This window comes from Mobula hypostoma, chromosome 3 (genome assembly GCF_963921235.1).
Source record: "Mobula hypostoma chromosome 3, sMobHyp1.1, whole genome shotgun sequence".
Lineage (NCBI taxonomy): Eukaryota > Metazoa > Chordata > Chondrichthyes > Myliobatiformes > Myliobatidae > Mobula > Mobula hypostoma.
Genome location: NC_086099.1, coordinates 160,998,674 through 161,024,648, shown reverse-complemented (window position 1 = coordinate 161,024,648; position 25,975 = coordinate 160,998,674). Strand labels below are relative to the sequence as shown.

Below are 25,975 nucleotides of genomic sequence, written 5' to 3'. Positions count from 1 at the left end.
TAGAAAGGTGATTGAAGGCATCCTTGATCATTTGTTTCAAGCAGCATTTAGTCACCAAACTCACGCTCACCAGTGCAGTGTGGATTTTGCAAAGGCTATCATCTCCCGACTTCACTGCCTTGGTCCAAACATGGAGTTCCAAAGGTGACATGAAGGTGGCTGTTCTTGACATCATTCAGCACTTGTCTGAGTTTGAAATTAATGAGTTCTGCTGAAAGTGAATTCAATTGGCATCAAAGGGAATGCATTCCTATTAGTTGAAGTGACACCTTGCAGAGAGGAGCACATTATGGGCTATTGGCAAATAATATTCAAGCCATGGAAGTGCCAGATAGTGACCATCTCCAATAAGAGAGTGTCTAACCATCTATCAGTCAGGCATCTCCAGGCACTTTTATCATCACCATGGCCCATGAAATCAGCATCTGGTGGTCACCTTTGACCAAAACTCAACTGAAACAGTTACATAAATTGTACCACTACTTTGGCAGCTCAGAAACTGATATTCTACAACATATGACTTGATCAAGGCACCTCAGATCTCTACCAGGTCAGTAGTTTGTTGGAATACTCTCCATTTGCCTGGACGAGTGCAGCTCTGTTCAGGAAAAAGTGTGATTGCCAAAGGTGCTCATTCCTTCCACTACTGTACGCAGAGGCTGAGGTATGCATCATCTACAGTATGCATTTCATTTATTCATTTGGCCTATTCTGACTGATCTCCTAAATCCATAGCCTCGAATGAGTGGCACAATGTGGTGCATGGAGTTGCCTGCAGTCTCCTAAGTTGTACGCCATTGTGACCTGGAAGTAAATCACTGTATCTCCTTTGTCACATGGTCTAAATCTTGCAACTTTCTATTCAACCACATTAGGAGCATTTTCACTAGTACAGGATTTATTGAAGAAAGCAGCTCAGCTTCACTCTTTGAGTATGGCTAGTTTTCTTTTCTCTAGCTTGAAATATTCATATATTTTTTAAAAAGTGTCAAATGAGTGAATGTTTGGGGATTAATGATAGCAGGCCCCAATAATAAGCTGAAGCATTTTCAGTCTTGGTGCTATTTTGACGATCAACAGTGCTATGTCCTGAAATTCCGACCTTCACAGAAGCCATTCTTTGATCAGTTTGATTCACTTTGTGATGCCATGAAATGACTTGTAACACCGGATAAAGAGTAAAGATGATCCAGCCAACATTCTGATGTTAGTACTAATTAAAATAATTTGGGTGTTCCATGGCGTAATTAGTGATATGCAGTCTGACCATAGTTTTGACAGGTTCAGTACAACTTCCTGGCTTTTGTGTTCTAATGCACAATTTATGACTTGGGACTGAGAGGCTCAGCAAGTGCTGTCACACTTAAGGATTTGAGCACATGTGCATTCAAATCTCTCTGTACCTGCTCACCCTGAAGAATTATGCCAGTTAAGGAGAATATTATTTCTCTGTATTCTTCAAGCATATAATACTTAGTTTTTCTAACTTTCATCTGTCATCTTTTGTTCATTCAATTGGCCTATGTAGATTCAGTATTGTCATTGCCAGCCCTATTCCCAAGCTTTGAGTCCTCTGTGTATTTGGAAATTTGATCTGTGCACATGTTTATGAAAGTAAAAGGCTACATACCTAGTTTTGACTTCGGGAAGAGGACTATCTTCTGTCTGAATAAATAGCCATTTACTATTATTTTGGCCTACTTCAAATCATGTTGCTACTACCCCTTCAGTTTTGCTGGCTATTCTTTCCTGTGGGATTGTAGCATAGTAAATTTAAAATAAGTAAGTATGTACTGTGACACCAAACCAAGTTAACAGGCGATTGATGCTAATGAGAGAGATAAGAGAGACAATGGAGAAATGTTCAAAATGTTAATGAGAGAGGAGAGGGAGATTAATGGAAAAGAAACACAGTTCAGCTATGAATATCGCATGAACATCGACTTCTCTAACTTCCACTAATGCCCCACCTCCCCCTCATATCCCATCTGTTACTTATTTTTATACACACATTCTTTCTCTCACTCTCCTTTTTCTCCCTCTGTCCCTCTGAATACACCCCTTGCCCGTCGTCTGGGTCCCCCCCCCTTGTCTTTCTTCCTGGACCTCCTGTCCCATGATCCTCTCATATCCCTTTTGCCTATCACCTGTCCAGCTCTTGGCTCCATCCCTCCCCCTCCTGTTTTCTCCTATCATTTTGGATCTCCCCCTCCAACTTTCAAATCCTTTACTCACTCTTCAGTTAGTCCTGACGAAGGGTCTCGGCCTGAAACGTCGACTGTACCTCTTCCTAGAGATGCTGCCTGGCCTGCTGCGTTCACCAGCAACTTTTATGTGTGTTGCTACAATTCAGCTATTGACAGACCGGTTACTTTGAACCTGAACTGTTTGAAGTTTGATGGACAAGTGATACCCCAGCAGGGGGATAAAAAGAGCAGGTTTGCTAGGCACGGACACACACCACGAGATAACGAGACCCTGGAAGAGTGGTGTGCCCCCACGAGTTGGTGGGAGTTTGGAGGTCCGGTTCGCGGAAACCGACCATAGACTCACAGGGTGTAAAGGTACTATAGGTGGGAACCTGGTGTGTATGTCCACCCTTGCCTGGGTGCCGGGTTCCCGCGGAAGAATGGTCGTATCTGGAACGGAGGGGGGATAAAAGACATAAAAGGGTCCGCCCGAAAACCAACTGCGAAGACATCAAAGGTCTACCTGAATCAAATTGCACCCCCCCCCCAACGGCACAACAGTGATTACTGTGAACTGTACTAAGCTGAACTGAACTCTGCGTCACTTAAGACTGATCATTTTACCCCTAGACTGAGATAGAGCTTGGTTTGATTCCTATTACCCTAGTTCTGTGTATATGTGTGTATTATCATTGCTAACCTGTTGCATTTATATCCTTATGATTAGAGTACTGTGTTACTTATTTCTTTAATAAAACTTTATTAGTTCCTAGTAATCCAGACTCCAATGAGTGGTCCATTTCTGCTGGTTTGGCAACCCAGTTATGGGCTACGTAACAGTACCTACAAATTTTAGATTTGAAAATTTATCTTTGGGAAAGGTTCCTGATCAGGGAAGCATATGAAGAGGTGAGGTTAATGAAACGCTCTGTATTAATGGAATGAAACGTTCAAGAAAGCTTCTCAAGCTTAAGTTTTCCCCTATGGCCACATAACTACTGAGTTTGTTGCTATTCTTTTGATTTCAGTAGTACCTGGGGAACAACTTTAGAGCCCTCAGTATTTCATCAAGGCTTATCTAGACTTTGCTAAGCTTGATTGTCCACACCAAATTTAAAAGGGCTTACTTTTTTCTTCACCCCTCCACTGTTAAAATAAGATTATATAGTATCTTTTCAGTTTTATAATGGAAAAGCTAAGTATTATTTGGAGAGCATTCTTTGTTGTACATCCATTAACACTGATTTAGTGATGTTATTTTATTTGTGAATTCTATGATTATGAACACTTCTTTTATTGCCTCTACTTAGTATCCTGTGCCAGAAAAAATATAATTTAAGTAGAGCCAGAAAAATCATAATATTTTAACTCGTTTATTAAATTCTATAAATACCTACCCTCCTCCTTCCTATCCTTGTATTTTGCTGCATGCAAGTAGTTCATTGTGAGTGTCATGGACCGTGCTATGCATCACTGGACTTGTGAACAGCTTGTCAATATTTCAGTATGTTGACCTTGATTGCATACCAACAGCGAAAAAATGAAGTAGTTTTATTTCTCCCAAACTTTTTCACTGTTATAGTTGCAGTCAAAGATCCTTTGTGGTTTGAGTTGTACTCAGTTAGGCAGCATCTGTGGAGATGAATAAACAGTCGATGTTTCAGGCCTTCATGAAGACTGGAAAGGAAGAGGGAAGAAGCCTGAATAAGAAGGTGGGAGAGTAAAGGAGTACAATCTGGTAGTTGATTGGTGAAACCAGGTGAGGGGCAGGTTGCTAGGGGTTGGGAAAGAAGATATAACCTCTTATAAGCTCTACACTTCTTACTTCAAGTGAAAGAGATAAAAGGCTCATGAAGAACCATTCTAAGTGAGGAAAGTGGATCATGAAAGAGGGGAGGTGGTGGGCAGGTGAAGAGAAGAGAAAGGGTGAGAGGGGAGCCAGAATGGGGAAATGGAATAAGAAAGGGGGGTGAGGGGAAATTACCAGAAGTTCAAGAAATCAATATTCATGCCATCAGGTTGGAGGCTTTCCAGGGGTAATATGAGGTGTTGCTCTTCCAACATGATTGTGGCTTCATTGTGACAGTAAAGGATGCCATGGACTGGCATGTTGAAATGGGTACTGGAAGTCTAATGAAATGGGTGGCCACTGGGAACTCCTGCCTTTTGTGGTGAATGAAGCGAAGGCACTCTTTGAAGCAGTCTCCTAATTAACATCTGGTCTACATCAGGATAGCGTAGATGATCCCACCAGACTCACAAGTGAAGTGTCTCCTCATCTGGAAGGACTGTTTGAAGCCATAAATGGTTGGTGAGGGAGGAGATGTAGGAATAGGTGTAGTACTTGACCTGCTTACAGGGATAAGTGCCAGGTGAGGGATCACTGTTAAGGCGGTGAGGGGTTGGGTGAGGGCAGATGTGCAGGAAATGGAGGAGATCCAGGTGAGGACAGCATCGATGGAGGTGGAAGGGAAACCCCGTTCTTTGAAAAAGGAAGACTTGCCAAATTTTCTAGCCTCGTTCTGAGAACATGCAGCAGATACAGAGGAACTGAGAAAAGAGAATAGCCAAAAACTCAATTGAATGCCTAAAATTTATACTTTGTTTCAAGAAAAATGCATTTGTTCAAGGTGAAGTTGAATTGTCCACTTATCCTCCGTAATTTCGTTTTGTTCAGAATACAGAACATCTTGTATGCTGAACAGTGATTGTAAATTTCTTCATGCCTGTTGAGAAATCATTTTCCTTGCATTCTGTATCATTTATGATTGTTACTGTTGCATTGTGTATTAATGTTGCTTGATTAATTTCATAAGTACCAAAAGAAGTATGTAAGTCTAGCTTCAGCTTCATCTTGTAATAAATGCAATTGTTTTGCAAGATTGTTGCCTTTTGAAATAAACTCACTTTAATTGCTCTCTTCTTATTCTGATTACCAATCTTCCCATTGAGTTCTTCAATTATCTGAAGTCTACCATTTAGTTTATCAAAACCAGGCTTTATTTTTCATGAAAAATAATTAATTCATTCAAAAATCTATTCTGCTATTAATGAAACTTGTGAATTTATAGCAGTTTCAACATGCCATTTGTTTATTATGATACACAAAAATATGTACATCCTCACTAATAATTACAATTGATGTTTCTGAGCTATAGATCCCTTGTTATTAGAAAATGGAAGTTAATAGAATCTGGTTGTCTCAAGAACATTGTAATTGGGTGCCTCTCATTAGTTTCAGAGTTTTGTATATAGCTCTGAAGATGATTACAGGGACGGTCCAGGTGATTGAAGTTCTGACATGGAAATCCACCCTTGTGCAAACATGGTTTTAAAGAATTTGTCAAAGTAATAAAATGTTTTGCAGTATCCATTAACAACTGGTTACTGTGCATTTTCCATTAGTTTAATTATGGGTAGTGTTGTGAAATGATTTTTAGGAAGTGTATGCAGAGCAATGTGATAGCCATAGTAGTCATAGTCATACTTTATTGATCCCGGGGGAAATTGGTTTTCGTTACAGTTGCACCATAAATAATTAAATAGTAATAAAACCATAAATAGTTAAATAGTAGTATGTAAATTATGCCAGGAAATAAGTCCAGGACCGGCCTATTGTCGTAAAGTTTGTAAAGTTTGATAGCCACAGGCAGGAATGACTTCCTATGACGCTCTGTGCTGCATCTCGGTGGAATGAGTCTCTGGCTGAATGTACTCCTGTGCCCAACCAGTACATTATGTAGTGGATGGGAGACATTGTCCAAGATGGCATGCAACTTGGACAGCATCCTCTTTTCAGACACCACCGTCAGAGAGTCCAGTTCCATCCCCACAACATCACTGGCCTTACGAATGAGTTTGTTGATTTTGTTTGTGTCTGCTACCCTCAGCCTGCTGCCCCAGCACACAACAGCAAACATGATCGCACGGCCACCACAGACTTGTAGATATGGGTAGCTTTAGAAAATGGATGTTTCTAACTTAAAGAAAAATTGACTTGCAGATAGTTCTCATGAACGGCACCCATGTGTAATATGGAGACTGCCTCCTCTTCATTTTGATAATTTAAATGGTAGGCTCCAGATCACTGAGAAATTTTAGTAATGCAGTTTATCCAAGTAATGTTGAAGGTCCATATAATTTGAAGAACTCAATACACAGTTTTTACTGAAAACCAGGGTTAAGAAGAAATGGTAAACAAAACGGTATTGCACAGTAAAATGTTCAGTAGCTTTTTATATTGTGATAACAACAAACTCATTATATATTTCATAATACACTGTATGATATAAGGATGACTTAAGTAACCACTGTATATATGTTTCCAAGCATACTTGGCAAAAGGTAATTAAGCAAAGGTGTATTTAGATGCCTCAAATTATTTCAGAATGTATCGTACTCCCCTTTTGCATTTCTCTTGTTCAATTATTCTTCATAGATTTGCCATACCAAAGATTTGCCATATCAAATGGATGAGCATAACATGGAAAAGAAATTAAACTATTGAACTTTGTTTGGAGTGTCAGTGTTATAGTTGCTAAAGCCATTATTGAGCCTTGGCATCTGAGAAAATTGATGTAGGGGAGCAAAGTGATTGTAGTAGTAGTAAATTAAATAAAAATTTCGATGTACAAGCTTTATAGAATTTAGACTTTAAGCCTATTAATAAAACCACACAACTTGAAATGTATAGCTAGCTCTTTGAAAGATCTTTGTTCTTTCCAGTTTCCTGCTCTTCATACACACTTTACTCCGTTTTGAAAAGTTATTAAATCCTTTGTTAAATGATAGGGGAAACATACTTGCCTTTATGCATGCTATTTTACCTGTGGCAAATACAATTGTTAATGGCAGTTGTTAAGGAAGTATTCAAGTAACAGTCTTCAGAGAAACAGAAGTCTGTTTTTCATGCTGAGGCCCTAATGTCAATAGTTTCAAATAGCACAAGCAGTTCAAAACAGTGTATCTGGGATATGAGTAGCATACGATCATATTTAACTAGTCTGATCTATCATAGCCTAGCACGTCCCCACCCACCTCTAAATTTACTCAAGTGAGAAATCCTTAATCTGACGAATATAGAAGAGCATATCAGGAACAGGCCAGGATTGTGAAGCTACAACACGTGTTACAGAGTGTAAGTAGTAGGTTGCATTAAAATAAATGATCCCAGATTTTTAGTCAACTATCAAAATGTCGTCTCTGGCTCAGTGTCTGCTTCTGTAGTACAGTCGGCCCTCCTTATCCGCGAGTTCCTCATGCGCGAATTCAACCAACCGCGAATTGAGAAAACCCGGAAGTGCTCTTCCAGCACTTGCTGTTTGAGCATGTACAGACTTTTTTTTGTCATTATTCCCTAAACAATGCAGTATAACAACTATTTTACATAGCATTTACATTGTATTAGGTATAAGTAATCTAGAGATGATTTAAAGTATATGTGAGGATGTGTGTAGGTTATCGTGGATCGGAATCGGAAAAAAAACGGAACTTCTCTTACTAAGTAAGTCGGAACAGGTACATCCGGTATTATTTAGCGTCAGTTAGTCAAACGTTTGTCTTAGTATAGAGTATATATTTTACCTTTCTATACATATAAAATACTTAACATACGTTTCAGCGCCAGGCTCGGGAACGGAAGTTCCCGAGTTCGATCCAGTGACAGATGGCTTCTGAGCGCACTGTCCATCCCTGCCGGGTTGATGTGGAGGATCAAAAACCCAAAACCCAATAATTAAACCACTGCATTGCTTAGTTACAATTGTAGCTTTAATCGGGCAGCGCCTTTCTCATTTTATCCTTTAAAACTGTTCGGATTGTTAACCGACTGTAGCCTAACCCTTTTCCAGTGACCGATCGCGTTTCACCTCTTTCTGATCGCTTTATTATTTCCACTTTATTTTCAATCATGATTGTGATTATTTTGGTGAACAGAAACACTGCAGATTCAGAGCTCCGCCGCCGGGTCCTAATGCCCACCGCACTGAGACAGGTTAAATATGGTCCAGGGTTCCACTGAGTCATAAGGTCCACCGTATTGAGACAGGTTGAATAAGGGACTTCAGCATCCACGTTTTTTGGTATCCGCGAGGGGTCCCGGAACCAATCCCTCACGGGTAAGGAGGGCCGACTGTATTATGCTTCTGCAAAGTACTTTGGTGTTTATTCTCGTGTTGAAGCTGCTATATAAAAGATTTTTAGTTACTATGCCTAACCACTGTTGTGCTTTTATAGGGTAAAGACATTGGGAAAGCATTAGGTATGCCATAGCAGTCATTCAGTGTTTTATTTTTGAAGCCAAAAAAATAGAATTCTGGAATTAGATTCTAAAGCAGAAGGTACCAGAAGTGCTTAGCAGATCAGGCAACATCTGTGATGAATTGGAGTGAGTGGCTGCTTTAGCCCATTTATACAAATGGGTTGAATAATTAAGGTAGCTTGTTTCCTATTATTGACAACATTATTTTCCAGTTTGTGTGTGCAGAAATTTCTTAGAAACTCTAATTTGGTGCAGTGAAATTCCACTTAATATCCTTTTTGATTGTAGTCAGTTGTATCACAAAATGTAGTATTTTGCATTTCCCCAGCACCCCCACATGCACATAGCCACTTGCATCATAAAGGCTTTCCCACTGTCATTCATGTCACATCCTTTCACATATACATTCACCCAGGTAATAGTGGCTCAGTAGGTACATTTTGGCAAGCTGTCATGGTTCATTGATCTTAATTTGGATTATGATGTGACTCATGTCAGTATGATAGGAGGTAACTGAAGCGTGTGATGCAGGTATCCTGGAAAACATCTAATAATGAACTCAGTAGATTGATCTTTCATCATTGTTGCACATCCTGGGAAGGTAATCTAAAATTAATCTTACGTACGATTATTATATGTAGACTACTAAAGCCAGCACTGCAAGACTTCTGATTGTGACATCGCTATTATTTATGAAGAAAACTATTTTAGTCCTTTGGGTACTTATGAAAGGCTTTTCCACAAAAAGTGGATTCAAGAATGCTCAATGGTGAAGTTGAGGTGATTTTTTTAAAGAATTCATCTGATTGTATTGTCATATTGTGAAATTGGACCAAAGGCATAATGAGTATGGCTTGAATTATCTGAGTCCTTTAATGTTATTGTCTATATTATTATAACAAGAAAAGCTATGCCATTTTTTACTTTAGTATCAATATGACATTTTGTAAAACTTCTGGTATTTACAAGGGATCTGTCTCCCTACTTACTTCTGTTTGCTAGCATCCCCATATTATAATTCAGCAGCGCAATGTTAGTTCCCAAAGGTATGCAGGTGACACCCAATTCTGCTCCGCATAACCACGCTTGACTTCTCAATTGTCTCTAAATTGTCAAACTGCAAACCTAACACTCAGCATTGGTCAGAAATTTCTTCTATCTAAGTTTCAGTAAAAGCAAAGCGGTTGTTTTTGGTTTCTCCTGTAGCTACCAATTCCATAATACTCTTAGACAAAGGAGCAGAAGTAGATCATTTGGCCCTTTGACTCTGCTCTGTCATTCCATGATAGCTGATTTATTATCGCTGTCAACCCCATTCTTTTGAATCCTTGACTAATCAAGAACTGATCAACCAACACACATCAAAGTTGCTGGTGAACGCAGCAGACCAGGCAGCATCTCTAGGATGCTGAACTTGTTTCTGCATATTCCTAGAGATGCTGAACCCACCGAACTCGTTTCTGCATATCTGTTTCTACCTCCTACCCAAGATCCACAAACCTGCCTGTCCTGGTAGACATATTGTCTCAGCTTGCTCCTGCCCCACCGAACTCGTTTCTGCATATTCCTAGAGATGCTGCCTGGCCTGCTGCATTCACCAGCAACTTTGATGTGTGTTGCTTGAATTTCCAGCATCTGCAGAATTCCTGTTGTTTGCATTTTTAAAAAAGAACTGATCAACCTCCACTTTAAATACACTCAAAGGTTGAATTTAATGTCAGATAAATGTATACATCCTGAAATGCTTTTTCTTCGCAAACATCCACAAAAACAGAAGTGCCCCACAGAATGAATGACAGTTAAACATGAGAACCCCAAAGTTCACACCCCTGCGCCTCCTGCTGCTCCCCCCTCCTGCATGTAAGCGGCAGCAAGCAACGATTCCCTTGCCCCCCCCCGCAAAAAAAAAGTGTACCTGCTACCGAGCACAAGCAGAGAAGTGTGGTGATAGCAAAGACGCAGACTTGCAGTTACCCTGAATACTCGCATTTCATCCGGTATTTGACAGACCACAGGTTTTTTCTCTCTCTCCCTAATTAGGGAGAGGGAAGTGTCCCCCATTATCACAGCGAGCGGGAGACATAACAACAGCCCGCTGGTTTACGATGTTAAAAAGTCCATTTCATCACTTTTTACGAGCTCTGTGCCTGAAGATTGCAAAGATCTCGAGTCTTTGGGCCCACAGCGCAAGATCTTCCGCCCTCCCCGACAGGACACAAGTCTCCTGTCATGACATTGGCCCTCGATCCGCCCATCTCCAGAGCCCCGACATCTTAGGCTTCCAAATACGAGTAAGACTCTCAGGCCGAACCCTTGGCATGTTGAACAACAACGGCTGGTCCTGAAACCCCAAGAATGGGTCCCATTCCTGCAAAGAACCGAAGTCTCCCTGTAACTCCAGGTGAGGGTCTTCAAAAGAACCCTGAAAGGGAAAAATAAAGATATTAACGATGGAAGTAGAGCTGTTTCCGAAGATGCAAGCAAAGGAGTCGCCGTTTAGCGCCATCTTAACTTAGCTTCTGCCTCCAGAAGATCAATAACTTGCTCTCCACAACCACCTGTAGGAATGAATTCCACAGATCCACTACTTTCTGGCTAAAGAAATTTCTCCTTCTGTCTGTTCTAACTGGACATTCCTCTGGTCTGAGAGTGTGCCCTTTTCCTCTCTGACTTAAACTGAGACAGACTGTTGACAACCTGGATGTAACTTTTAACCTGTGGACTATATTCAGTTAGATCATTTGTTTTTACTTCTAAGATTGCTTGTCTTTGTTTACTTTTGAAGAGATCTTGGGACTATTGGGGTAGTTTCACTGGATCAAAAGTTGTGAAAGTTTATAAAAAGACTGAGGATGGTGTAGTAGCAGCAATGTTAACCATTGTACTCCAGAGACCCAATTTCTATTTGCATATTTTCGCTGTTCCAGTGCACCTCTGCCCAACTCCCCAAATTATCTGGTTTCTTCTCATATGACACAGATATGCCAGATGGTCAGTAAAGTGGCTACAAGAAATTATCCCATGGATAATCAGGAGGAAGAGGTTAGGTAGAACATAGAATTGGTTTAGAGGGGTGTTAGAGGTTTGGCATGAATTCAGTGGACTGGCATGCTTTGTTTTAGTACATACTCTATGACTGAATTTCATAGATAATTAACATTTTACTAATTGGTGTAACAATGAAAGTGTAGGGGATAGTCAGTTGGAAAATTGAGGTGACACAGTTTCTTAAATTGCTATAGAACCATGGATTTGTTTACCAAAGTGGTCACTTGAGGATATATATTTTTAGAATTGATGCATTTTTTGAAATGGAAACACTCCAGGAACTACCTCCAACATCAGTGTGCTACCATAATAGGCTTCCAAATTTCTAAGATGTATGTTATAGTAGGTGCTGATGGAACTGTATTTTACCTGCAAGCCTGACATGCATTGTTTATTTTTCTGCTTTCTTTTGGATCTTGAAGGAACATATTTATCTGGACGACATATTTAGCCCATTTTTTTTTTATACCTCTTTCAGGTGCGTGAATGTCTGTTGGGGAAAAATAAGCATTCAGGCAGTTCTGAGGACACAAAAGAGATGAAGGATTTCATGAGTAATAGAACAGGTCCTGTGATCTGAGCTCAAGAGAAAAATAATTAAGAGTACTTGGATATCGGGGATATTGAGCTAGAGGGAAGGGGCTCCTTGGGAATTGAGTCCTGGAATCTAGGAGCATTGGTGCCTTACTTTGATAGTAAATGCAGTATTGAAGGTTGAATAACCTCTGTATTTGGGTGAGAAAAGGTTAGGAAATTATTATTTACTTCCATAATACTGAAAACAGTCATCAAAATACATAAGAAATAGATTTAACATCAAAATCCTACTTGGATTATAGAGTGAGGAAAAGCAGGAAAAGAGAATGCTGTCCACGTTGCATGCCATCTTGGACAATGTCTCCCATCCACTACATAATGTACTGGTTGGGCACAGGAGTACATTCAGCCAGAGACTCATTCACCGAGATGCAACACAGAGCGTCATAGGAAGTCATTCCTGCCTGTGGCCATCAAACTTCACAACTCCTCCCTTGGAGGGTCAGACACCCTGAGCCAATAGGTTGGTCCTGGACTTATTTTCTGGCATAATTTACATATTACTATTTAATTATTTATGGTTTTATTACTATTTAATTATTTATGGTGCAACTGTAACGAAAACCAATTTCCCCAGGGATCGATAAAGTATGACTATGATTATAGCTGATCTTTTACCTTGACATCACTTTAACTCACTAACTCATATTTCTTGAGTATTCAAAATTCCATCTGTCTTGATCCTGATTGTACAGTTTTTCCACAGCTTATGAACACCTGCCTTGTGTATAGCTGTACATATTGACAAACATTTGGGTGACCCAACATGTTGGATTTGCTGGCTGCTATAGTCGCCATTTGCTGGGTGGTAGCAGGGCATTTCTTGGGCCTTTCCTCAGCCGAGCTGCCCTGGAAGCATTAAGCAGATTTGCTAATTCACTCACTGAGTTAGTGAGACTGGCTGTTGGCCACTCTACCCATGCTGCCTTGTTCTGTAGTCACAACTGTTTCTTTGAGACTCTTCCATGCACTATATTCCATTTTCAACTTGGTAACTATTTGGGTTACCAAGTTCCCATGAGCAGAACCCTTTCATAACTCAAGGATCTTTATTCAGTGTCTGAGCTTCCGTATCTTCCTTGGAGAGGTAACTCTGAAGCTGTACTAACCTTTTGGGTGAATAAATCATTTTCTGCCTTGAATAGTGGACCTCCTATTTTGTTTTAGTCCTCAATACAAAATTCATAACCATGAGTTGAAGCCAGTAAGATACTGAATTTCAATATACTTACTAACCTTATGTTTGGAGACTGGAAAAATATATACTAATCGGTAATAAGACAAGAAATAGATAGCTAAAATACACATCATATCAAACTGGGATTTGTTGAAGGCTCCCGTCCTTTGGCCTGCCCATATTTTTAAAATCATTATTTATTTTGTTGGTAGCAAGGAAATTGTAACAAAGGATATATACATACTCCATGTATAGGTACTACATTCATGCACCTGTTTATATAAGGTAAATTAAGACGCTTGTATACAGATTTTCAAGACCAAGCTAAAGGTTTATTTAAAGGAAGTGCATCAATGAACTGGATTTTCTGATTATTAGAATAGGTTTTGGAGTGTTTCTTGAATACTGAAAATCACGATGCAGGATAGTGTGCCTCCTTAAAAAGGGGCTGAGCATGTCCATATAATATTCTGAAGTAAAAGTACTTCTGATAATGAACATCTACAGCAATTGCATGGATATCCATCAGAAAGGCTTTAAGGATTCCCACAGAACTACATTGAAATGGATGTTAATATCCATCCTTTGAAACAACTGAAAACTATGCCATTGATGTTCAATGGCATTGCTATAATATGAAGCTCTTGAACTCTTAATCAAAGATGAACCCAATTGGAGATTATTAGCAAACTTTGGAATGGCATATTTCTCAGGTATTTTCATCGCCTTTTAATTATCGGTTATTTGGACTACAAGTGTGAATCGATAACTTGTTGAATTGAAGGGGATTGCTAGCATATTGTTGCTAGGTCAATTGTCTATCTCAACAAGCAATGAGATTTAAGTTTAAAGGAACAAGAAAGTAAAAATAAATGAGATTAATTAGTCAAGTTAGAACTAAAAAAATGGATATCTCTTTGAAAGAGAGAAAAATGATTTAAAAATACCCAAAAATTATACAGAATAGTTTTATTGTGGAGTTAAGATTTGAGCAAGTTTCTATGCTTTTTTTCTAGTTGTTTGATGTTAAGTGGCATTTTGGAACTTAATCTCATTAAACATAGAGTATTGGAACATTATATCAGTTTTAACAGAACAGATACCATAATTTTTGATCTAGAGATTAATACCAAATTGTGTTTTTGGCATAGTTTGTCAAAGCAGCATAATTCAGCTAGTAATTTGTGGTGATCGTGCAGCTCACGGATTTCTTATTTGCTCGGTATATTATGCCTGGTATACTTGTTATTATTTCCTGAATATATTATGTTCATATTTAATAATTCTGCTTTTGAATATTTATTTGAAATCAAAGTCTCTTCTGCCAATTACCTTGATTTTCTGAAGTTCTTTTTAAAAATATTTTCCTAATTGCAATAGACTAAATTGTTCAAAATTATTTTAAATACTTAATGTAACATGCTGTAGTTTTGCACCATAAGGAGCTAAATTTAATGTCATTAAATAGCACCAATGATTGATAAGGCACCATAGACTTGCTGTGTCTACAAGTTTAGATAAAAACTGGAGATCATGTTAACTTATTTGTCATGGTACTTGTTTTTTTTAAATGTTGCTATATGGCTGATACCTTGCTTTATATTTATAATAATGAATATTGTAATCTGGCCTTAAAATGAAAATGTAGTTTAAAAATATGTTTTGTAATAATCCTAAAATGAAAAATGCTGAATGATTTCCTTTGTTTGAAACTTGTAATTTCTGTTACAGGTTTGACGAGGTTGAGTCTGGCCAATTTGGAGGAAGTAAAATTTATTGGCTGTTAACTGGGAAGTTGACGGGAATCTGTACAGCTACATCTCATGGAGGAATATCTTTACTGACTGTGAACCTTGCTTTAGAAACCTATAAGGAAACAAAATGTCATCAAACAAGAGCCAAAATCCACATGGGCTTAAGCAGATAGGCCTGGATCAGATATGGGATGATCTGCGAGCTGGCATTCAACAAGTTTACACCAGACAGAGCATGGCAAAGTCTAGATACATGGAACTCTACACGTATCCTATCCTATATATTCAAATATTGTTGTTGGGATCAGTTTGTTACTTCTAGTTCATTCTCCAAGATTTCAAGTATAGGCAGCAGGATTCTTCAAGGTAGTGTAACTGAAAATATCTTGATTTATAGAAATGAAGAATTCGTATGTGCTTACAAGGTGTACTAGTGAAGCAAAATATCTTTAATATGTTTTTGTCATTATTACAAATGAAATAATATATTTTCTTTGAAGCAGCAAAATCTAGATAAACTATTTTGTGCAGTCTCTCGCCTTTAGAGGGAGCATATGTGTTTCCATAGTTATGAGGAAAAGCATGGAAGTGTTCATAGTTACTGCAATTTGTAATTGGTGATAACAGTGAAATGGGTAGAAATAAAAGCAAAAATACTGTAGATGCTGGAAAAACCCAGACAAAACAATAGCAGGAAGTCATCAGCATTTCAAACAGCATCTGTGAAGACAGCTCACCTGTTCCAAATATTAATTTGTTGAATCTTCCCTGAACTACTTCCAAGGATTAACATACTTCCTTAAATAAGGAGACCAAGGATATACAATAACCCTGTTGAGATCTTGCCAGTGGCCTGTTTAGCTGTTTAAGTGTAGCATCCTTGCTTTGTTATTCAATTTCTCAAGCAATGAACAATAATGTTTTGTTAGTTTTCCTAATTAATTGCAGTACCTGCACTGAGTAAATGCAGATTCTTCTGCATTTTGGAACTTTGTAGTCTGCCCTCACTCAGAAAATGTTTTTCCTTCAGTATTGGATACTCTCATATTTTATGGCGTTATGCTCCATTTGCCAGATCTCTACCCTCCCAGCTAACTCATCTATGTCACTTCAGATTTCTGGTGTCTCTTTCATAAATTATTGTTTTGTGTTGTCTGTAGATTTGGCATTCTTATGTTCTTAAGTAATTATATAAGCTCTTTTTAAAAAAAAGTAAAGCTCCAACACTGATCTGTGATTCATCAATTTTACATCTTGTCAACTAGAAAAAGAATGTTTATTTCTCCTTCCTCTGAGGCAAAGGTTTATTACCCTTTCCAATCTACTGCCTCCAACACAGAGCTTTTATTTTCCACTGTAATCTTAGATGTGATGTCTTACAAATACTTTCTAGACTTTTCTAAGCACCCATAGATTTCTTGTGATTTCCTTTTCGCAAGCTGCTTACTTGGTAAAATTCAAGTTATTTTAGCAAAGCACTCAGCTTCCTTTAAAAATAATAACATGATGTTTTTCTTGTCAGAGATGTTAACTGGCATATAGTTTCCTGTTGTCTTCAAATAACAGAATTGTACCTTTTTTCTCGCAAACAACAGGAATTCTGCAGATGCTGGAAATTCAAGCAACACACATCAAAGTTGCTGGTGAACGCAGCAGGCCAGGCAGCATCTCTAGGAAGAGGTGCAGTCGACGTTTCAGGCCGAGACCCTTCGTCAGGACTAACTGTTAGTCCTTCAGTTAGTCCTGACGAAGGGTCTCGGCCTGAACGTCGACTGCACCTCTTCCTAGAGATGCTGCCTGGCCTGCTGCGTTCACCAGCAACTTTGATGTGTGTTGCTGTACCTTTTTTCTGTCTTATTGAACCTTGTTCAAATTTGTGGGAATCTGGAGAATTATCAAAGCATTAGTTATCTAGGTTTTCTTATTTTAAAGCCTCTTTTTCTAATGCCTTCCATTTTCAAACTGATGACATTTGATCAGAAGTCTTAAACTAAGGGAATGGCTCTTTGCTGAGAGGACAAGATGAGGGAGATGTATCTGTGATCAAATTGTAGTCTGGAGAAGGAGTTACATAAACCAATTTTTCTGCAAGGTGCAAAGGAACAATTTCAATGACGGTTAATTAACATGCACGTTATATATTGTTTCCTCTTTGTAGTTACAGTGGTTCAGAACCAGAATGTCCCACATCCACTGGCTTGTTTTAGTGGCATTAAAATATCAATGGATGTTACATTGTTGGATAATGTATTTTACAAGTCAGTAGAAAAGTTGTTAGTTTGCAAAGTATATCTCTTTCTTGGATTCCTGTGTATTGGCACCTGCTTTCTTGACACAGTGGTATATGATAATGAGGTGGTCACAGATAAGCAGTTTTAAGGGCTGGTTATTTTTTTGAATTAACCAGCTCCTGCCCCTATTCTAAACTTCTAAAGATGTTAGCTTTTCTTTAACTTTCCTAACTAGAAAAATTCTTTCAATAAAAATGTTGGAGAATTATGTAAAAGTTGCATTTTTTTTCAGGGAGGCTGTTTATAGGCACTGAGTTCTGTAGATACTATAACTCCACTACATTGACAGTGCATATATTTATTTTTTATATTTGCTATGTCGTTGAATTGACTATCTGTATGCATCTTATCCTGATTTATCGTGCATGCCCATACCAATGGGGACTTATGAGAATGTTATGATGTAGCACATAGGGACTTCTCATCCAGTCTCACAGTTTTTTTTAAGTTTTGGAAAACTTCCTTTGGTAGTGAAAACTTTTAAGCATGAATGTAAAATACCAATACAAAGAGCCAACCTGATTACCTAATCCTACTCCCCAGAATGGATACATAAAATCATACAGCATGAACAGAAATTTGTCCCACGAAGTCTGCACTGGCCAGTAAACTACTGTATATCAGTGCCACCTTGTTCTCCTGTTCCTGTCGACTCTTCTGAGATTTTGCCAAATAGGAGAAAATTAGAGGCCAATTAACCTACTAAGCTGCATATCATTGAGGTGTGGGAGAAGCTAGAGCATGTGGAGGAAACCCACATAATCACAGAGGACTTTCAAACTCAATACAGCCAGTATCCAAGCTCAAGAGTTATGAGAGTACGGCTCTTATTAGTTGTGCCACAATGCCAGCCTTTAGGCTCAATCTACCCTACTCAATCATATCAATGTCTGGGATTTTGTAATCATTTCTAAATTCCTCTGATCTCAACAAATATTGAAATTGCTTTAAATTTAGTACATTTTAAAATGCAATTTTGAAAAATGCACTGAACAACTAGAAAACATAAAATATAGTAAAATGGCTTAAGCTGATGAAAATAACTGAGTTCCTTCCCTTCCTTCAAATTGCTAGATTAGGAATCTCCATTCCACAGGATCTCAGAGGACGATTATGTGGCATTGTCCTGGAGAATCCTACTATGATTGGATTCAATGGCTAGACTTCATCTAGTTCAGAATAATTTGCAACTTCCATGTTGGACCTGACAACATTTTTGAAAACATTATTGATGAGAATTTAAAATTATTTTAGTTTAAGTAATTAAATTATTAGAAAACTTAACCTTCAATTACTTTTTAAAAAACTTCTTGAAATGGTGCAAGTTTTTTGAATGTTCTACCTGAACGTCTCCAAATTAAAAGAAAATCTCCTTGGTTAAGATTCTTGGTCATTTCTGTAGGTTAAAATTAGAAGATAAAATATAATGAAAGTGCTAAAAATGGAGAGGTGAGGCAATATTTGTGGAGAGAGGAAAAACAGATTATCAGTCTGAAATGTTACCTTTCACTATAAAGGTTTTCAGTTATAGGGGCAGGAAAGGAGGAGAGTGAAAGGTCAGTGGGATAGAAAGTAACATCTTGAACTGAAATCTCTTACTAACTCTTCCTTCAGTTGGTCCTGACGAAGGGTCTCGGCCTGAAACATCGACTGTACCTCTTCCTAGAGATGCTACCTGGCCTGCTGCGTTCACCAGCAACTTTGATGTTTGGATCTTGAACTGAATTGACTTTATTACTTACATCCTTCATAGCTATGAGGAGTAAAAATCTTTATTATGTCTCTGTGGCAATGTGCAATTTATAGTAATTTATAATAGTATGTACAACAGTATAGTCAATATAACAAAAAAATACAGTTGTATCAGCATGAGTTAAGCAGTCTGATGGCCTGGTAGAAGAAGCTGGCCTAGTAGAAGAAGCTATTCCAGAACCTGTTGGTCCTGGCTTTTATGCTGCCGTAGCATCTGGAACAATTTATGGTTGGGGTGACTCGGGTCCCCAATGATCCTTCGGTCCCTTTTTACACACCTGTTTTTGTAAATGTCCTGAATAGTGGGAAGTTCACATCTACAGATGCGGTGGGCTGTCTGCACCACTCTCTGCAGAGTCCTGCAATTGAGGGAAGTACAGTTCCCAATACCAGGCAGTGATGCAGCCAGTCAGGATGCTTTCAATGTGGAAAGTTCTTAGGATTTGGGTGCCCACACCAAACTTCTTCAACCGTCTTGAGGTGAAAGAGGCTCTGTTGTGCCTTTTTCACCACACAGGCGGTAGGTACTGACCAGGTGAGATCCTCGATGATGTTTATGCTGAGGAACTGTTCACCTTCTCAACCCCAGATCCATTAATGTCAATAGGGGTTAGCCTGTCTCCATTCCTCCTGTAGTTCACCTCCAGCTCCTTTGTTTTTGCGACATTGAGGGAGAGGTTGTTTTCTTGACACCACTGTGTCAGGGTGATGAAGTTTTCTCTGTAGGCTGGCTCATTATTTGAGATCAGTGTATTGTTGTCAGAAAATTTAATTAACAGATTGAAGCTGTGGGTGGTGATAGTATCCAGAAAGCAAAGGAGGGGGCTTAGGACACAATCCTGAGGGGTAGAGGTGAGGGAGCCCACTCTTACCACCTGTTGGCAACCTCACAGGAAGTCCAGGATCCAGCTTCACGAGGCAGGGTAAAGGCCGATGTCTCTGAGCTTCTTGTCGAGCCTGGAGGGAATTACGGTGTTGATTGCTGAACTGCAGTCCAAGAACAGCATTCTCGCTTAAGCACCCCTCTTTTCCAGATGTGTAAGGGCAGTGTGTAGAGCTGTGGCAGTTGTGTCAGTAGGCATCTTGGTTTTCATTTTTAAAAAACTTTGTTATGCAAAAATTAGGGAGTGGAAAAAATTAAACCTAGAGTCTTCAGTTTGCATAAATTTAGTCACTTGGCGGCTATCTGAAACTCAACTGGGCTATTTGTAAGGGTGAGGTTATATTTGAATACGAAGTTGGCTTTGGTCCATGTAACTGTAATTAGTAGGATCATCTATTTCCACCTGTAACCACAGGCTTTGATCTCTCTCAGCTATTCTGTGATACTCATGTTTTTAGAACAGTCTTGCCTGGAGGATGCAATGTACTACTAGCCATTCTCCTATATCTTACTTTAGTGCCCTTCTAACTCGTGCACAGTCATCTTCATATCTGTATGTGCTAATATCCTCTGGATTCTGGTCACCAACCTCCTTATTTTTTTGTTTTCTTTTATTCAGATCTTTCCATATTTTGCATTGTTGTCTAAATACTTTCAAACCATTTAACTTTGGGCTGTACTTGCTACATTAAAGGCACTGTATAAGTGGTAGTTTTTTCCACTGTTTTAATGTTCTGATTCACTTAATTTTCTTTTGCTGCTTTGAATATCAACAGTTTCAAAAAGTTATTTTGTAGAAGTTCTTGTGGAGTGGGGGATACTATAACACAAACTAGTGCACACTTAAAGGCAAAACAAATATTTAGAAACAACAATCCCACTGATCATTATTGTTCAGCAGAGAGACAAGTTTTTTGTTTCAATTGATCTGACCAAGATTCCCATTTAAGCTAGTCCCATTTGCCTGCATTTGGCACATATCCCTACATATCCCTATAAACCTTTCCTATCCATTTACCTGTCCAAGTACCTTGTGAATGTTAATGTTCCTGTCTCAATCAGTTCTCTGGCAGCTCATTCCATATACTAACAACTGAGTGAAAAAGTTGTCCCTTGGATACCAAATAAATCACCCCCTCTCACCTTCAACCTTTGCCCTCTAGTACTTGATTCCCCAACCCTGGGGGAAAAGACTGCAATCCACCCTTTGCCATTCATACTTTTATGCACCTCTAACATTACCCCTCATTCTTCTATGCTGTAGTGAAAAATATCCTGCTTCAACCTTCCTGTATCCCACACCTTTGCGTTTCTGCAGTATCCTCATCATTTCTTCCTTTTGCACATAGAACAAAACTGAATACAATAATTCAAATGTAGCCTCACCAACTTGCTGTACAAGTGCAAAATAACATCCCAACTTCTATGCTCAGTGCCCTACCTAATGAAGGCCAGTGTGCTAAAAGCTGTTTTTACTACTCTCTACTTTCCACACTGCCTTACAGGAGCTATGCTCTTGTATTTCTAAGCTTCTCTGTTCTACATCACTCTCCAGAGCCTTGCCATTCACTGCGAAAGTCCTACCCTCATTTGTCTTCCTGAAGTGTAACATTTCGCACTTTTCTGTATCAAACCCCATTTGCCATTCCTTGGCCCATTGTCACCATGTGCACTGTTATGTCTCAAACATATTTTATTTTGTGCGCAAGGAAAGCACCAAGGCCCCTGTCACCTTATTGTTCTGAAACCAGGAGAGAAAACCACTTTTTATACAGAATTGACTCATCAGTTGGGGATATTGACCATTTAGTAAATTGTACTCTATATGGTTGAATTCCTTACTTGTAAGGTCAATTGGCATTCACAGTAGAGATGTTAGTAGAAGCTACAAGCTGACAACTGATAATATTTTGTAGTTAGGAAAGCAATTGTCCCTTCGTTGTTGGGTGTATGTCACATCCTTCTGACATTCCTATCTTGTCTGTCTCCAGCACCCTCTACTGTGTAAATGGAGCTTTTTTTTTCCCTAGGTTGATTACACACTGCCAGTCATTTTCACTTATCAGCAGTAATCAGGATTGGCTCTGGTGAACTTTCTTCAAAGGTCTGGCTTGACTACAACTGGCCCAGGATATTCTTGCCTGGACGTTGTCTTTAATCCTTGCCTTACTGCAACTTCCACTGGCCTACTTGCCCAGTTGATCAAGCTACCTCTATAAATCCTGATAGCCATCTTCACTGTCAATGATACCTTCTATTTAGTGTCATCAGCACACTTACTAATCATTTCAATAATATTCTCATCCAAATCTTTAATATAAATGACAAGTGATATCATATGTAAGGAGGGGAAGATGGTGGTGCGACGCAGTGGCCACTCCAGTGAATGATATCTGTTATCTGTCAAGTAGGGTGCCGCGCACAATCCTGATTTGATGGAGACAGATGTGAGAGCACGGAGGAACATCTGGAGAAACTTCTGAAATGCCTTCTTCACTGCCGCTGCTACTGTGTGATCCAGAATCTCCGGAGGAGAAGGCCCCGAGTCTTTGGCTTTGCTTGTTGCTCGGCAGCTGGGGTGGGGTCGAAGCGCTCAGCAGAGATGGTGCTCAGTGTTGGAGGGCTGGTCAAAGGCTCAAAGTTTTCGGACGGACTCAGAGTCTGCTGTGGTCAGGTGCTTCCAATGCATCAGCAGTTGTCGGCACCTGGAGGTTCATGGTAGGGAGAGTTTCTCCCTTTTGCCGCCTGCTTTTGGGACTATCGGGAGTTGATCGGAACTTTGAGACTTTTTTTTTTACCATGCCCATTGTCTGCTCTTTATCAAATTATGGTATTGCTTTGCACTGCTGTAACTATATGTTATAATTATGTGGTCTTGTCAGTGTTCGTCTTTGGTTTGTCCTGTTTTTTTTGTGATATCACTCTGGAGGAACATTGTATCATTTCTTAATACATGCATGCATTTCTGAATGTCAATAAACGAGGACTGAGTGTCCTCATAATCTAATCTAAAGATGAAACAAAATTTTGGGGACATTATTTCTTTATGCCAGTAATTTGGCACCACTAGTTTCATAGCCAACAAAGCTGTGCAAACAATATAATCTTGTATTATTACTCCGTTGAAGTTTGTGAGGACATTATTTTTCTACTAACGTTTGAGATCCTTTTGAGGATATAGTAAGCTTAATATCAGCTGACTTGCATTCCAGGGGCCAGAACTGTTGCTCCAGAAGCATGAGTTTGAATTCAACCACATCAGCAAAAAGAGTTGAAATTGAAGTAGGAATTTGGAAAAAGAAGTTAGTGGTGGTTTTGGTGACAATTAAACTACGTGATTGTCATTGAAACACAGCTAATTTATTGACCTTCAAAATGACCCAATGAGCTGCCTGGCTCAAAGTGATTGAGGGTGGAAGATAAATAATAACTTTGCCACTGATGTCTGTATCATTTGAATGATTAAATTTAAGAAGTGAAATTTCAGTCAACTGGGTATACAGTGGCATGCAAAAGTTTGGGCACCCCTGGTCAAAATTTCTGTAACTGTGAATAGCTAAGTGAGTAAAAGATTACCTGATTTCCAAAAGGCATAAAGTTAAAGATGAAACATTTCTTTAATATTTTAAGCAAGATTACTTTTTTATTTCCATCTTTTTTGGTTTCAAAATAACAAAAAAGGAAAAGGGCCCAAAGCAAAAGTTTGGGCACCCTGCATGGTCAGTACACCCTATCCTCGTTGTATGCGTCTTCAGACTATGCGGATTCACAGTTACGCGAGGAACCTATTTCTACCAAGGTCTTGTTACATGCATCCAAAATTCACAGTTATACGAGGAGCACTGCCTTCCCGCCAATACAAGTCACATGCGCACACCTCACAGTCTCACTGTTGGGGTGAGAAGCCCCGCTTTCCCGCCAATACAGGTCAGGTGCGCGTGCCTCATAATCTCTCTCCCGCCACTCTCGCATTGGTTTTGGCAAGGTGTGGATGCGCGATCTTAAACTTCTGTTGGTGTTACCTACGGAGCAGTGATTTTGTGCTTGAAATATTTAATTATGCCTCCTAAGTGTCCGATGTCATGTCTTGGGCCGTCAGCCGAACAGCAGAGAACCGCTTTAACACTTGAAAAAAAGTTGGAAATTATAAACAGCACGGCATCTACTGCCAGGAACAGAATCTTGCCTTTAAAGTTCTTTTGTTGCTTGACAATGCGACAGCCCATCCTAAACATTTAGACAGCATTCATCCTTACATAACAGTGCGTTTCCTGCCGCCTAACACAACGTCGCTGATTCAGCCACTCGACCGGTGTAATCCACATTCAAGGCATACGTATTTTTTTACGGCGAACTATCTCTCAGAAGCTGCAAGCAACAGACGATTTTGAAAATCCCGGGAGTTTACCAACGGTGAGGGAATGGTGGAAGTCGGAACACAAATGGCGATGGACATGGACCCAAGTTTAGAACGGAGTCAGCATTTCAGTCGTTCCCTGCCGTTAACTCTTCTTCCCTACAAGCAAATTTATGCTGAAAAACAAAATGCTGCTAAGCAAACAACCGTCACCACTTTATGCAAATCGCTGTAATCTTTCTGCTGCCGGCAGTTCTAAGAGTTCTTTGAGTCTTCTTGCATCCCTTGCTGTGCTTCCTGACGACCACAACCAACCACCTTATCTATGTAAAGCTGCCCGACACCACAACAACCACTCATCTCCCAGAGTGAACACACCTGCCACTGTTGGTGAGTACTGTACACCAGAGGATGTTAACTTTCTATAACTTATTACATTGAATATTACCTTAAATTGATTAAATATAATACAAATGTTGTCTTGTAGTTCTGCTTTTGTGTCGAATTGGTATAAAAATGTGAATAGCTTACAAATAAAACATATTTAGGAAGCCCTCTGGAATCATCCCTATTTTCTCTATTTAAATAATTATTCACATTATGCGTCAACTTCGAGGAACGTATCCCTCGCATATAACGAGGATAGGGTGTACTTAGTAACACCCCCTTTGGCAAGTATCACAGCTTGTAAATGCTTTCTGTAGCCAGCTAAGAGTCTTTCAGTTCTTGTTTGGGGGATTTTCACCCATTCTTCCTTGCAAAAGGCTTCTAGTTCTGTGAGATTCTTGGGCTGTCTTGCATGCACTGCTCTTTTGAAGTCTATCTGCAGATTTTCGATGATGTTTAGATCGGGGGACTGTGAGATTCATGGCAAAACCTTCAGCTTGTGCCTCTTGTGGATTTTGAGGTGTGTTTAGGATCATTATCCTGTTGTAGAAGCCATCCTCTTTTCATCTTCAGCTTTTTTTTTTAACAGACCGTGTGATGTTTGCTTCCAGAATTTGCTGGTATTTAATTGAATTCATTCTTGCCTCTACCAGTGAAATGTTCCCCGTGCCACTGGCTGCAACACAAGCCCAAAGCATGATCAATCCACCCCGTTAACAGTTGGAGAGATGTTCTTTTCATGAAATTCTGCACCCTTTTTTTTCTCCAAACATACCTTTGCTCATTGCAGTCAAAAAGTTCTATTTTAACTTTATCAGTCCACAGGACTTGTTTCCAGAATGCATCAGGCTTGTTTAGATGTTCCTTTGCAAACTTCTGACGCTGAAGTTTGTGGTGAGGACGCAGGAAAGGTTTTCTTCTGATGACTCTTCCATGAAGGTCATATTTGTGCAGGTGTCGCTGCACAGTAGAACAGTGCACCACCACTCCAGAGTCTGCTAAATCTCCCTGATGGTCTTTTGCAGTCAAACAGGGGTTTTGATTTGCCTTTCGAGCAATCCTATGAGCAGTTCTCTTGGAAGGTTTTCTTGGTCTTCCAGACCTCAACTTGACCTCCACCGTTCTTGTTAATGGCCATTTCTTAATTACATTACGAACTGAGGAAATGGCTATCTGAAAACGCTTTGCTATCTTCTTATGGCCTTCTGCTTTGTGGGCATCATTTATTTTAAATTTTCAGAGTGCTAGGCAGCTGCTTAGAGGAGCCCATGGCTGCTGATT

The 25,975-nt window shown here is 39.4% G+C and overlaps 1 protein-coding gene across 1 annotated transcript in view; it reads left to right on the top strand.

Annotated features, from left to right (window-relative positions):
• Positions 1–25,975, top strand: part of LOC134344356 (cullin-1) — a 128,827-nt gene that overhangs the window by 6,608 nt on the left and 96,244 nt on the right. Inside the window, exon 2 of the mRNA XM_063044004.1 lies at positions 15,002–15,291. Within this exon, the coding sequence (XP_062900074.1) occupies positions 15,152–15,291 (140 nt within the window). The 5' untranslated portion in view covers positions 15,002–15,151. The remainder of the gene's footprint in view (positions 1–15,001; positions 15,292–25,975) is intronic.